The following is a 15,176-nucleotide window of genomic DNA, read 5'->3' as shown; positions in this document are numbered from 1 at the left end:
TTCATTGTTAGGATAAAGTTTTCTCCATTGGGCCATAAGGGTCTTCTTGCTTCTGGCTATCTATCATCCCGGTATGAATCAAATCCACATTTTTCTTTATATTTGAGAAGCTATGAGTCATGGAGCCGTTCTTAACAGGATGGATTATGCTTTTCTCTTTGTTCCCCACATTTACATCTCTGTCACTCTCTTAACTGCATTGTTGCCAATACTGGAAGAATCTTCATTTATGGTATCAAAGTCAAGCAACTTTAAAACATGCCATAGGTGGTTCCACCAAGGCAATTAAAATGATCTATTTGAAGTAATCACCTCTTTCTGCAAACGCAAACATAGATCAGCATGCTCATTTTCATGTAATCGAATCCAATATAAAACTGGGGCAATAATATCAGCATTAGGTATAAAACCCATTTCCAAATAGAGAGCACTCAGGGGAGTGCCAGGGCCCAATGATTTCAAAGTTCTTAAAAATCTATTCCCCACTTTATGGAGAATGGAAGCGTCTAAGAACCCCCACACTTTTTCTCAGTAAATAGTTGCAGCTACTGCATAAGCACATGCACGAGGGAGCTCAAGAATTGACTCCCAATCTTTTCTTTGCAACTAATAACAGTAACTGCAGCTTTCCTCAAGGTGGCTAGAGCGCCTTCTTTATGCTGGTTCCAGACCGGCTTATTATCGCAAAGTGTATACAGACAAATAAAATTGCTCACCTGCTCTCATTGCTCACTGCTGATGTGGAAAGAGCTCCTTACAGGGGGAAACAGCACTTACTATATGGTCGGAACCACGCAATGCCATTACAACATATCCATTATCACGCAAGGCCTTTACAACACATGCTTTTACCACGGCTATACCTTTACCACGCATGCCTTTACAATGTAAGGTAATTGTGTTTTTAGGGTTTAGGGGTGGGTAGGGGTATTGGGGGGCAAGTGTGTTTTTATTATTTAGCGGTGAGTATGAGTATTGGGTAGGAAGGGTGTTTTTATGGTTTAGGCATACAGGGTGGTAAGGGTGTTTTTAGGATTTAGGGGTGGGGAAGGGTATTGTGTGGTAAAGGGGGTATTAGGGTTTAGTGGTGGGTAGGGATGTAGGGCGGTAAGAGTGTTTTTATGGAGTAGGGCTGTATAGGGGTATAGGATGGAAAAGGAAGGTGTTTTATAGTTTAGGATATGGTAAGGTTATTGAGTGGTAAGGGTGTTTTTGGGGTGGGTAGAGGCATTAGGTGGTAAGGGTGTTTTTAGTGTTTGGGATTTGGGTATTGGGTGGTAAAGGTGTTTTTAGAGTTCAGTAGTCGGTAGAGGTATTAGGTGGTAAGGGAGTTTTCAGGGTTTAGGAATGAGGAGGGGTATAGGGTGGTAAGGGTGGTTTTAGGATTTAGGAGTGGGTAAGGGTATTGAGTGCTAGTGGTGTTGTTAGGGTTTAGGGATGGATAATGGTATGGGGTGGTAAACGTTCTTAAAAAAATAGAGGGTTTGGGGATACCTCTCAATTTTAAAAAGTAAGGTATATATATAAAATAAATTAAAATTAAAAACTAAAATTAAAATTACACATACAATTAAAGAGTAAGAGATCTGGTTTTTCACTGTAATGTCTTTTTCACACTTTTCCCTGCATGAATATGTTGTAGTCTACATCAGCCCTTTTTTGCACTTCTCTTTGCATGAACATGTTCTACTTTGTATCATGGGTACTTAACCCATAACATACTTATATTTATAAACTATCCCTTAAAGTTTCTGAAAAGTGGGTTGATAACAAATGGTACTATGCCATCCCGCTAATCTAATTAAAAGGAATGGGACCTGCAAGGTCCCCATCTCTGACTCAATAATGCCCCCGGACTACCCATCCCAGGGGCCGGGTCACCAGCTATGTCCCAGGGAGCCCACCCCTAGGACATAGCGGTTTCCCTGCCCGTACAGGCATGGACAAGGAAACCTGTGTTTACTCCCGCTTGGCAGGAGCATTTTTTAATCTCCTGTCAAGAAGGAGCAAATACAAAGGCTTCTCCCAGCCTGTGGGAGCTTTAAAAATGCTCTTGCCGGCTGGGAGCAGACTTTTGATCTGTTTCCCTGCCCACACTGATGTGGGCAGGGAAACAGATCAAAATATTGTTTCCACCCAGAGGAAGCAGCATAAGAACCTGCTCCCAGCAGGCAGGAGCAATGCCGGCTCCCGCAGCAGTAGACACCTGTGGCCACAAGGGCCTTGAGGCGTCCCCTGTGCCCGCAATGAATATATGATGGGTGGCCTAGGTGGCCACCAGGGCACCCACCATTAATGATGTGGGCCTTGGGGGATGGGGTTCCTGTGCTTCCCATGCCTTCTACACCTAAGAGAGTAGAATCCATGATGCCTCCTATTCTTTTGAGCTATTTTGTGCTTTCTTTCAGGCCTCTAATGCCATACTAATATATAGAGCAATATGTGAAAATACGAAACATAGATGATGTTATCAATGATGTAATCAATTATGTCATGTGAGATATCATCAGTGATATAAATGATGTCATAGACATGTCATGAGTGATGTAATATTTGAGGTCATAAGCAGTGCATGGCAAGGGCGCAAGTTATAGTTAGCTCTGCTAAGTATAACTGGTGAAAGTCTGCATTTGTTTTAGCTTGAAACATTAATGTTGTCACTGGCATGTTCTCCAACCTATAATGTTACTTTAACCTTTGTTTAGTGCATATATATATATATATATACACATATTTATATAAACTTTATGTATACATATAAATATATAAACATTCACTTATCTTATATATACTTACCTTGCATTGTAAAGACGTGCATGGCAAAGGTATAGGCGTGGTAAAAGACCGTATTTTAAAGGCAATGCATGGAAAAGGCAATGATTGATAAAGGCATACGTTGTAAATGCATGTGTGGTTCAGTCATACCACCCCTTATAGGTTTTTTTTTAATCTCAACCTTTGTTTTAACTATGTTAACAATTAGCTGCTTTTCTGTGCAATAGTCTATAAAACCCTTCAGGTGTTTATGGAAAGAGAGCTCTGTCAATGTTAGGAAAACTGCATAATCTGTAAACAGTAATACTGGGATTCTTCTGTTGCAGAGTATTATATTGTCCACATTCATGCTCTCCAGATGTGGGCCAACGTCATTCAAGAATAACGAAAAAAAGCAGACGAGTTAATACACACACCTGGCGCACACCTGAAAGGATTGGAAATCTATCAGTAATCTGTCTATTCAGACCATTGCACACTTGTGCTGATGTAGACGATGCAGGAATTTCAGTAGTGGGTAGCTTATCCCCTGCTGGTTCAATGTAAGCCTTCATTGATCTCTAATACCCAAATCAAAAGCTGATTTAAGGTCAATAAAGGTTAAAAGCAAGGAGCAAATCAAATACAGGTTCATTACCTGTTCAATTGTTCCGAGACCCTTCCTAAAATCTACTGGATTATCAACTAGGATATTTTTTTCATCCACCCATTCTTGTTTATAGTTAAAAATAACTCATCCATACATCTTACCCGCACCATCTAAAATTGAGATAGGACGATAATTAGATAGGTTAGATAGCAATCCCTTTTTATCGATCGGACCAGTCTGGCCCGTCGTGTTTTTGACCCTCTTCTAAAATGTTCAGGTTTCTTCAATAAATATTTTCCATTTTCCGTAGTAATACTCACTTAGGCAAATGTAATTCAAGAGAAGTCCAGAGAGCCCAACACCACTAAGGAAGCGGAAGATGCAGTAGGAAATGAAGTCTGGGGCAAAAGCCGCTCCTGTGCCCATGATTGCGATCATCAGCAAAGACCAGAGTAAGACACATCGGCGCCCAAACCTAAATTGTAAAAACAAGGGTGATCATCTGCTGGGTGCATGGTTGTCACATGCAAAAGATAGTGGATTGCAAAGGCACCATATTATGATACACAATCAAGAATGAGGTATGTAAATCATAGGGTTGCAGGTCGCAATCTAGAGGTCAATAATATCATCCTGCACATATATCGACTTCCTCACATCTACAACAAACATATGGTCAAGGTAAGCATATGCAACAAAGTATAGATTTACTATTCTTATTACTGCACTTAAGTATCATGACCATATGTTGTTGATCAATACTGTGCAGTCGATATATGGGCAGGTCAATATTAACCCCTTCCCTGCTCATGACGGAACCACTCCGTCATGAGCCACGGTTGCGCTGTGCTCATGACGGAGTGGTTCCGTCATGCTGCGGCCGTTGGCCGCCGCTCCGCCCACGCGGCGCTAATTCCCCGCCTGTGCGGGCGATTAGCGCAGTGGGCGGAGACGTGACGGAACCACTCCGTCATGAGCACAGCTCAACCGTGGCTTGTGACGGAGCGGTTCCGTCACGAGCACAGCGCCACCGCGCTGCCCCCAAACCCCCCCCAGCGCCGCGGCGGAATTCCTGCCGCGGCGAAGGGGCTAAAGCGTCGATTTTGTGATAGAACAGCAAATAAGCAAGAGGGGTGCTCTTAAAGGTATGATTTTAAACCAATGAGTCAATATCAACATGAGTGATTACGGTCCTGGTGAGTGAGCTCGCAGGAAAGTATCTTATTTCAAGGGTAGGACATACCACCCCCTGATTACATGTATTCTAAAGTTAATAGTAGGGTCCTGGGAGACCAGTAGGCATACTAGGGTGTACGTCAGATTCCACACATAGGACATGCAGTGTAATATTGTGAACCTCTAAAACTTTGAAGTGTTTGTTCACCCCAACCTTCCCCAAACACCACGAAGCACTAGAAATAAAGGAAGAATTTTGAATGCGTTGGTTCTGCAAGAGGAGATGTTGAAAAACATTTCACATTTGTAAACACTGCTTCTTCTCATTTTTGTACTGAACAAAAGTTGTTTTTAATGCTTTATTTTTTTTATAAGGGACATGGATGGAGGATCGCAGACACACATGCTCTGCGTACCTTTTCTGAGCTGATAAAGAGGAAAGGAAGAGAAATACCAATGGTGTCCTGGTCAGCAGCTCTCCTGTGTTTTGGAGGTGAGGACAGATGCAGTGCTTAGAACCCATCATACATGCATTCTTCAGACTATCAGGCTGTCTTTCTTTAGCAAGGCAGTTCAAACTGGCAAAATATTATTTGGCAAATGTGTTTATATATGACGTCTTTTTTGCTCCTAAATCCATTCTACAAATGCTGGAAGGTGACCAAAATCATGTGATTGTGTGTAAATCGATATATCTCCCTGGACCTCTGATTGTAACTATTGTAACGTAAAATATTTGATGTACAATAAAAAGGTAATGTATACAATGCTGTCCAGTAATGCAGCATCGTGCTGCATACCTCAACCGTTCATCAAATTCAACAGGACAGGACCCCTCACTCACAATACTGTACTATGAAGGGCACCTCCCATTTAAGATGCCCCTTTAGACTGTAAAATGATCTCTGTAAAGTTCCTGCTGTTCCTTCGAGTTAGATCCAAGTTATATAAAAAAAAAGGACCATTAAACACAAATATCCCTGAGGACACGCGCACTGGGCATCGGATGCACTGACTGGCACGCTACCCTACTACAACTGAAGGACTGTAAGAATATTGTTTTCTTTTCAAAATGTCTTCCTTCCCTTCCCTCCACGGCCTCCCCAAGACTCCCCCAAACCTCTGTCCTTCTGAAAACTTTGAAGTACTCTGCTCACAACGCCCTACTCGCTCCATCTGTTTTTTAGTTGGGTGCGCCGCTGGGTTTATTAAGAAATATGAAACTTACACCCACAGCCTAAAATGTACTAAGGTAAGTCTCTGCTTGCCCTGCTGGTGAGGTCAGGAAGCTGTGTCTGCAGTTTGTGTTGCGCAGTACCCACCTGTCAGAGAGTCCGCCAAACACGACTGCTCCCACCAGTACTCCTGCCATGAATAGAGACTGGGCCATCTCCTTGAGGGGCCGGAGGTCGCACACCAGTTCCCACTGTGCAAGGAAATGAAATAAAAACACATGCAGGACTTAGTGGCTGCGACCAACGACACCTTCAGCTTACGTAGATCTAGCCGCTATAAATAAATACAACTTAACGGAGGGTTAGCTTGTCACTAAGCACTCACAATATGTGTAGAATAGGTAACTGAGGGACAGAGAGATACAGTTGTTTGCCCCGGCCGGCACAATTTTGGACAAATGAGGAAGCAGGGTTACACCGCAGACCGGTGGCTCACAGTCACACTGGGATGTTGCAAAGGAATATAGCATGTTGCAACACATGCTATTATATCGCGTGCTTTTACAACGCGGTCATTGAAACAACCGCGTTGTTAGTACTCAATACTTTTACATTGCAAGTCATTCGAACGACTTGCTGTAGGGAGAGTGCTGGACCTAGAAATAGTATTATTTACTATTCCTACTCCAGTTTGCGCAACAGCAAAGAAAGTGTTGGATTTCATATCCAATACCTTAGCACCCCCTACAGCAAGTCGTTCTAATGACTTGCGATGTAAAGGTATCGCGTACTAACAACGCGGTCCTTGTAACGACTGCGTTGTAAAAGCACTGCGATGTTATGACAGCGTTGTAAACGCTGTTTCCCGTTGCAAAGCCCATAGGTCTGGTCTTTATGTGCAAACACAGACATGCACAAGTGAGCATTTGTGCATGTCTGTACTTGCAGGGTTGAGCACCTTATATCCAGCTTTGTCAGTGCCTGGGGGTTATCTGGTTGGGTAGGTCGAGATTGAGGAGGCCATGCATTCCAGCAGTCCACCAAGTACAACGTCTTCCACACAAGTAAGGTTAATGGGTCACACACGCTGATTACGTATACTGAGAAATTGTCTGCAGAAACACTGTTCCCAAGGCAATGGCCACAATGTTAAACCCGAAAATTAAAAAAATCCCACTTAAAGTACAAAATGTATCTTTATTAAGCAGTAAAAAAAAAAGAAAGTTATAAATAGCATTATTTACATTGATTTCATTATTTTTTTGAAAACTGAATGTTATATAAATGCTCACGTTTTCAAAAGATTATTTATGCATCTAAGAATAAACTAAGATTTAAGTGATATTTATGTAAGTGTTTTTTTATCCTCAAATTCATTTTTTTTATATTTGTGAGAGGTAAAATGTTAATTTAAGTTAACATTATGCCCTACGGACTTTTATTGTAAGTATGTATGTATATATGTATTTGGTAGTTTTATAGCAAACCCCTAGCCAAAAGGCAGCGGAGATTTGTACAGTATTAAAGACATGCTTAAAGTCAACGAATAATAGGAGAGGTTTCTGAGCTTGCGGACAGTCAATGCATTGTTATGTAGTGTTCTTGAAAGAGGTGCGTCTTTGACTCTTTTCTAAATTGGAGTAGGATTGGGGCAGTCCTGATGGATACAGCGATGCTGTTCCAGATGCTAGGTACGTAGTTGGAAAATGCCTCTTGTTTTTTCTCTTAGTCTGCAGTTGGTTAGTCTTCTGGCTGTGGGTGCGCTGGAAAGTACCAGGGATAGTGAGCTGGTCTGCAAGATAAGCGGGGTGCTGGTTGTGATTGCTTTGAAAATGATGCAGCTAGTTTTGAAGATGCTGTGGGCTGGAAATGGGAGTGAATGGCGTTCCACCAGGGTGGAGGTAATGTGATCATATTTCTTCAGGCCCTGGATGGGACGTGATGTGGCAAGCAGGATACCACTAAGAGGTGCCAGTGTTGAGTCTGGGAGGCCATTGAGTAGGGCATTACCACCATACAATGTGAGAGTAAAAGACCTTAAACAGCAGCAAAATCACTCTCAGGAAAAATCGGTTTGACTTTCTTTAGAAAATGAGATAGTACCAAGCTACCAGGCACCTGTTAATACATTTTGTAAAGAAAATTACATTTTCAGGTTCAGACAGCTATTATTGGCCCATTCTGGATAAAACTTGGAATTTTTCAATTATAAATATACTTCTTTTTACGATTACCTAACTGATACATATGCTTTACTAGTATACTGTAAAGTGGAATGATCACATTCCCATCTCTTTGACCAATAAATAAATTCAAATATAGATTACATTTTTTTTGTCTGGAATCCAAACCCATTTTTCCAGTGATGTCTTCTGTGTTGGCTGATTCAAGAAAAAGATTACTATCTTTGTATTTCATCATTATGTGGTCTAGAATTTGCTTATCGTCTAATTACGCAATTTACCAGCTTATAACTTGGATGGCATGTAGTACTATTTACACTTTCTACATGGATCTTTCTCAGAGATACTACCACCCAAACGTTCACCCTGTGCACTTTTACTTGAAATGTTGTAATAAAATAGCTAGAATGTGCATTCGTCTGTGTTACTTGGCAAACATTAATACCAGCCAGGGATTCTAGTCTCTCACAGATGGTTTTGTTACACCTGTAAGCCTTTCACTGTATCTGCCCTACTACAGTGCACCCAGCATTTTTTAGTAAAAGTAATGTTCCTATTACTGACTCTTCAGGTACCCCTCTCCTAACCTTTCCTCAGTCTGAAGCAGTTGTTCACTTAAACCTGGTAAGTATCAATTAATGTATTTACAACTCATGTCACAATACCCGCTCCCAGACTTGGTTAGTATGCAAGCACTTTCCTGGTATCGAGGTGGCCCTGCTCAATAAAGCAGACCTATGGTTTTCGCAAAGAATTCATGGACGTCAGTGAAACTCAAATCAAACCAATTAAAATATAAATTAACCAATTCCTTCCTTCTTTGTCTGGAGTGGCAACAAAGTTTTTTTCCAATTATGCACTTGCACAGGCTTGCTTAGTAAACGTTTCATCACTTTTGTGTTTCCACATTCAGCATTTCTTCCCACTGTGCTACATGCACCAGGCTGTGCTAGATTCTATGGGGCTGGTTTAGAGTTCGGGGGATCGTATATGCTCCTTCAGGGCGACGGAATAAAACACTTCATTGCCCGTACGGGGTACCTGTCCTCCGAATCTCTCTGTGTCTGCCGCCCCGCAGCCATCTCTTGCAGTGGCAGGAACCGCTCTCACAGCCGTTCGTGTCAATGTATTAAAACTTAGACAGATGGCTCCGTCAACATGATGGTACCATCTGTCAACTTTTAACTTTTGTTTTATTTTCAAATACAAAATCACAAAGCGAGATTATGTTTTTGAAAATGAAAAAACTAGCGACTCCCAGACCATGGCAGTTGTTTCCAATAGTGTGGGGGGTGATTAAATGTTTTCACTGCCCCTTACTGTCCAGTAAAACCTAGTGGTGATGGAAAAACTGACCATTTGAGGCTTACTCAAAATCGGGCGCGCAGGAAAATGATCAAAACCTCTGACGATCCTTGCTCTATCGGGCGTTGGAGGTGAATGCCAGCAGTGGAGACAGAGTGGTCTCTGCCACTGACATAGAAGGCCCCCCTGACTCGAAGTGAGGCAGGCGAAACTTCAGTTTGGCAGAGAGGATACTCCATCATCTTTGTGATGAGAACACTCTACATCAAACTCTATATTGGGCCGTACATCTTGTCTGCCAAATTGCCCTCCAAGTCTATCCTTTATACACATTCTATGATTGGAATGTATTTTTAGAGATGAAAAATATTGGTGCTAAAGGAACCTCAAGTGGCAAACTGAAATTAAGAGGAGTCGTTCAAATCAAGAGATCTGATGATCGGAAAGTACAATAAATGACCATACCTACATAGATTCAAAAGTGTACATGCCGGGGTTGAAAGATCACAATTTCCAATCTTGTCATTGTGTCAACATCAATTTTATGATTCATTGTATACTTGTTTATTTGTATTGTGGATCAGAGAATATGCCCTTTAGTGAGAGAACTAAGTGAGATTCTTAGTTCCCTCTGCACTCCTCCTCTTGCCTCGCATCAAGGGGCTTAGCTACTTTTGGTGCAACAGGTGCAGTGGCACTGAGGCCCAGAGTGCTGAGATGCCCATCGAACCCTGACAATGCTGTATTTTACTACACAACATACGTCAATAGGACCCTTTTCCTGTCTTGCACCCCTCCATGGCATCCTTGCGACACTACTGCTGGCATCACAAAATCAAACATGGGTATCAGTATCTTTTTGTTACCTGCATAAAGGTTTGCAACCAAGCCATACCTCAGTAACGATTGTTGAAGCAAAGATGCTATCATCAAATACCCATCCATCTTTGCAGGGTTCTGTTGCCACACCCAGTGTTGCTGCTGGCAAAGAAGCATTGGTCCCCAGGAGCCGCCACTGTGTGGCCTGGAAGCGCTGACACCTCTCATACTTCAAATCCGCACCCAGAGGGATGGAGAGCTGGAGGAGATCAGTGGCCGCCAGGGGCTCAGTCAAGTTCAATGCAGTGCTGTTGACCTGTACATCAATCTGGCATCGGTGCTCTGGCACAGCTGCACTGAAGTTCTGTACTAGGTTGTGGCTGGCAATCATTAGAACTGGGATGGAGAGGAACATGACAGAGAGGACCTGGAAAAGGCCCATGCTTCCTACTTTTTCCAAAAGGTCACTAAAAGCCATGACGCCTGGCAACACAAGCTTGAAAGAAATATTTTAGGAAGACTTTACTGAAGTTAGCAGTAAGGAGGACATGGGCGCTGCTTTCTAGCTTGTAGTGGCCAGCAGTCTCTATATATAACCAGAAATCTTGGTCCGGGTGTTAAAAATTCACTCCTGGCTTGAAGAGTTTAGCAATAAACTGCGGAGGTAAGCCTGAGTGGCCTGATTAATTGTATCCACCTCTAAACACATCCTGCTAACTCGGTGATAGGAAGCGTGTTTAATGGGGCAGAAAGAGCGGAAGTGCCAAGGTGGAAGTTCATCTGCTTTGCTTGTTAGAAATCTCATTTGTGGCTACTGATGAACAGTGTTTAAGAGATGAGCCCTCTCCAACATGAGAGGCTCACACTTGTTCTGCTGTGTCATGATTCACTTGAAGGGGAAACAGGATATTTATCTGACTCAGCGTCTGATTTAGAGCTTTGTGGGTTGGTTAATTAATCACAAACGGGACGGATCATGTCTGCCTTATTCCTAGTGCATTATATCTTAGGACACTGGCAATAAGGAAGATGTGTGTGCGTGTGTGTATATATATATATATATATATATATATATATATATATATATATATATATATATATACACACAGGTACGTTATAGTTAGGAATTAGCATTTAGAAAACCTTCGAAATTCACTGAAAAAACAGAAGGTTACAGGGGCGTTATAGTTAGGAAACAGAATTTTAAAAAACCTTAGAAATTCACTGAAAACAAAGGTTACAGAGACGTTATAGTTAGGCTCCAGTTTCACTCGTTCAAAACCAGTGAAATTCAGCAATTATAGTTAGCTAAGCTAACTATAACTTGCACTCCCGCAATGCACTCGCATATCACATCACTTATGACATTTTCAGTGACATCACTGATGACATCTCAAATGACATCACTGATGACATCATTAGTGACTGAGAAAGGTTTTAAAGTTTGTGAGTGGTAAATATATTTACCAAGGTGTATAGATGAATCAGTGGGTGTATGAGTCCATGTATGGATGATTCAGTGGGTGCGTGACTGACTGTATGAGTGTGCATTTAGGTGTTTTTGTGAATGTATGCGTGAGAAGACTTGCGGTGCTGCCCTACCCCAATGCCTCATAAATAAGGCCCTTTGTTTTAGCCACACCTTTGTTCAAGCCCCCATGCTCACTGACCTTTGGTTTGCTAAACACTGTTTCGTTTATTTCCCCAATGTAAAAATGATTTGCTGCAGGAATTGGGGGCGTTTATGGTTGTTGATAGTTGGCAATGATGAGGAGGACCAAGTTCTAGAAATTTTTGTCAGGAGCGGGTCCTTACGCTTAAAGATTTTGGCAGGGGGGTCTCAGCATCCAAAAAGTTTGAAGACCTCTGCTCTATGCTGATGATATCCTTATATACGTCACCAACTCCACATCCACGCTACCTGTCCTCTTCTGTGTACTCAGAGACTATGGGAAACATGCAGGATATAAAATTAACTGGGACAAATCAATTTTATATCTGGTAGGAGGACATATAGACATGCCAGAGCTTCCCAGAAACTTACAAGTGACCACTGAAGGGTAAAATACCTAGGCATTTACATATCCACAGATATTCCATTGAGTCTCACCCATAACATCCGGAGGGTAGTAGCGGACCTTTATATGGATGTTGAAAGGTAGCGACAGCTGCCCCTAACAATATTAGGCAGAGCAGCAATGTACAAGATGATTACACTCCCTAAGCTACTGTATTTCCTACAAAACACACACTACAAGATTCCGGAGGAAATTATTGGGGCAATAGACAAGGAGGTACGCCCAGTTCTGTGGGACGGAGGGCAACCAAGGATAGCGCTCCAGATGCTCTACAGCAACCAATATAACAGGGGGATAGCTCTCCCTGACATAAGGTCATACTACCGTGCACCACATCTGACAGCAATTAATGAGTGGGGATACTTGCCAGGGACGCACCCGGCATACACAGTGGAAAGGTGCCAATTTGACACACGCACGCACCTACACTACTTATACGTGGGTAAGGGGTCCAGACACTTATTACCGGCTACCCAGAGGACAGAGGAGGCGTGGAAGGGAGCAGAGAAACAAATGGGATGGGATAGGAAAGTTACAAGGGAAACCCTGTTATGGGAAGGCGCACGCCTCCCAGAAATAGGGAAATTGAGGGGATTTTAAAGCTTGGGACATAATACGAATATCCAAATTAGGTGACCTGATAGAGGACGGCACCCTGATCGCATTGGACACCCTGCATTGAGACTTCTCACTGTGTAGCTGTCAAAGATACAAATATATGCAACTGCAGCACGCTTGGAATGCTGAGGGAGTAGATATAACAAACACGCCCGAGTATGCACCACTAAAGGGAAGACTCCTTCAAGGGAAAGTAGCAGAGAGAGCCAATTCCTGGACATATAACACCCTCATAAGCAACGTTCCAGACAACTTGAAAGGCATGAGGGCATGCTGGGAATTTACCCTGGGAGAATTAGAAGACATGGATTGGGAAGCTGCCTTAATGCAGCCGAGAGAAGTGGCCATTAAATCAAGGCTGTGCCTGATTCAGTTTAAAATTCTCCACAGGGCATACATGACCAGGTCCCGCCTCCACAAAATGAGAAGGACCGACTCCCCTGGATGCCTTTGCTGTACAACAGAAAGGGGAACATATATACACACCTTTTGGGACAGCGCTCACATACAAGGATACTGGGCGAAAATATCAAAGGAGCTTAGCGAAATAGTAGGGACACAGCTGCCAAGAGATGCCAAGTACGCCCTGTTGGGCATACCCACAGAAATAGATGTGCCCAGACACACCCTTACCCTTTGTAATTAGGATTAGTAATAGCTAAAAGGGACATAGCTAAACAGTGGGGTGCACCACACGCTCCATCCCTGCGCAAGTGGAAAGCAGGGATGGACCAGTACATGAGGGCAGAACAAGTGACATACAAAATGAGAGGGTGTCTCCCAAAAATCTTTAAGATAAGGGGTCCCTGGCTCTGGTACTACGGAATGGAATTAAGTGGTATGCCGGTGTGAGAAGTTGGCCTGGCATATGCTGTTCCTAGTTATAGGGACACCTTGCACCAGTCCAATTCGACTCCTATTGATGATAGGTTTAAGACAACCTTTAAAGAAAGCTATCCTAGTGGTAGCTGTGGAGAGCAGCCTTCAGGCTAAGTCTTGAAGGAGTGTTAAGCTTATTGTTTTACCATAATAACCTCTTGAATAACCAAATGAAAGAGTAGCCCACACAGGTATATATATAAAATATATGTATTTATTCTAGACAGAATCCCACAGTCACTTTATGTGGCTAGTGGCAAAGTTACACTTCAAACAAGCATTTATAAACACAATAAATAGCACAGAAATCAATGGGCCCCAGGGGGGGACCAAACCATATACTAAAATAGTGGTATAAGAACCACGACAATTCTACAGGCAATGCCTAGGGCATTCGGGATCGCTGGCCCCTTAAGAATCCACCCACAGTTAAGAGGAAGGGGACCCACGGGAGGCGTGTGCAGTGTGAGAAGTTGCTATCAGGATCGCAATGTTAGCCTATGAAGAATGTCGCGGTTGAATAATTAAGGTTTAAGGACACTTCTAACAACAGTACAAAGTTAAGGCTTGAGACTTAAGGCTTTGGAGAGCCCACCACCACGGAAGTACCGAAGTACCACTGTTACCTGCCCCAGGGAAGCCGGGTGCATAGGTCGATTCTGGTGTCGGGTCGCGGGCTGATTTTCTATGGAAAAGGAGTCCAAACTGCTGCTAGCTGGAAGTGTCGTTGAAGTCGTGAAGATTAAAGTTGAAGAAAAGACAAAGATGAACCTGAAAGCAGAGGGGACAGAGTCTGGGTCACAGCACAGTGACCAGGGAGCTCACAGGAAGGAGCTCGTGGATGTCGGGTGCTTCAGGTCTGGAAGGTACAGCTGGGCTCTGCAGTCACGGGCTCCGGGAGGCTTCAAGGAAGGCCAGCTTCTGGAGGGCGACTGTCCCACGTCGGCTGAAGGTCGCTGCGGTGTTAGTGTCCCGATTGGATCCACTAAGCATTGGCAACCGCAACCCACGCAAGATGAACAAAGCAGCTGCTGGTGCAGACCCACGAGGTCTGAGGGTGCTCTCCTTTGCAGGGAGCGTAGAGCAGGCCTGGAGCAACCAGGGGAACTCTTGGAAAAGAATATTGTCCTCCGTCAGGGCCCACAAGTCGAGAGACAAGGGACCGCGGAAGGCAGCAAAATGGAGTGCATAAAAGGGCTCCCACGGGCCACCGGAGCGGGCCAGGGAGCTGAGAGTCGGCACAAATGCTGCTTGAAGGTTGGCTCAAGAATGGGCCAAAGCACAGCTTCCCCACTGGTCGGGGTCGTGTGCTGGACAAGAGGTGGCCGGTGTCTCGGGGTATGCGGGGATCTCGACACCCACGTGGTCCAGGGTGCTCAGACTTGCTGGGCACACTCACAGGACGCTGGGATGCACTGGAGACCCACCTCGAGGTTGCTGGAAGGCGTCGAAGGTCGTGAGAGCAACGAAGTTCCAACCGGGTATCTTGTAGTCTTTTAGGTGCCTGCCAAGCAGGGGGATAACTCCTTTATCCCAAGGGAGATTTCTTCAGTCAGCTGGGCAGCAGCTCGTCGAAGGT

The 15,176-nt window shown here is 43.6% G+C and overlaps 1 protein-coding gene across 1 annotated transcript in view; it reads right to left on the bottom strand.

Moving 5' to 3' along the window:
- LOC146798237 (solute carrier family 22 member 6-like) overlaps positions 1–10,500 on the bottom strand; it is a 68,357-nt gene extending 57,857 nt beyond the window's left edge. Inside the window, exons 1-3 of the mRNA XM_085627945.1 lie at positions 10,099–10,500; positions 5,863–5,966; positions 3,685–3,839 (exon numbers count right to left, since the gene is read on the bottom strand). Of these exons, the coding sequence (XP_085484071.1) occupies positions 3,685–3,839; positions 5,863–5,966; positions 10,099–10,500 (661 nt within the window). The remainder of the gene's footprint in view (positions 1–3,684; positions 3,840–5,862; positions 5,967–10,098) is intronic.
- Positions 10,501–15,176: the final 4,676 nt, after the last annotated feature.

Source organism: Triturus cristatus, chromosome 9 (genome assembly GCF_964204655.1).
Source record: "Triturus cristatus chromosome 9, aTriCri1.1, whole genome shotgun sequence".
In the NCBI taxonomy this organism is placed as follows: domain Eukaryota; kingdom Metazoa; phylum Chordata; class Amphibia; order Caudata; family Salamandridae; genus Triturus; species Triturus cristatus.
The sequence above is the reverse complement of the archived record's forward strand: the minus strand, read 5'-3'. Positions and strand labels throughout refer to the sequence as shown.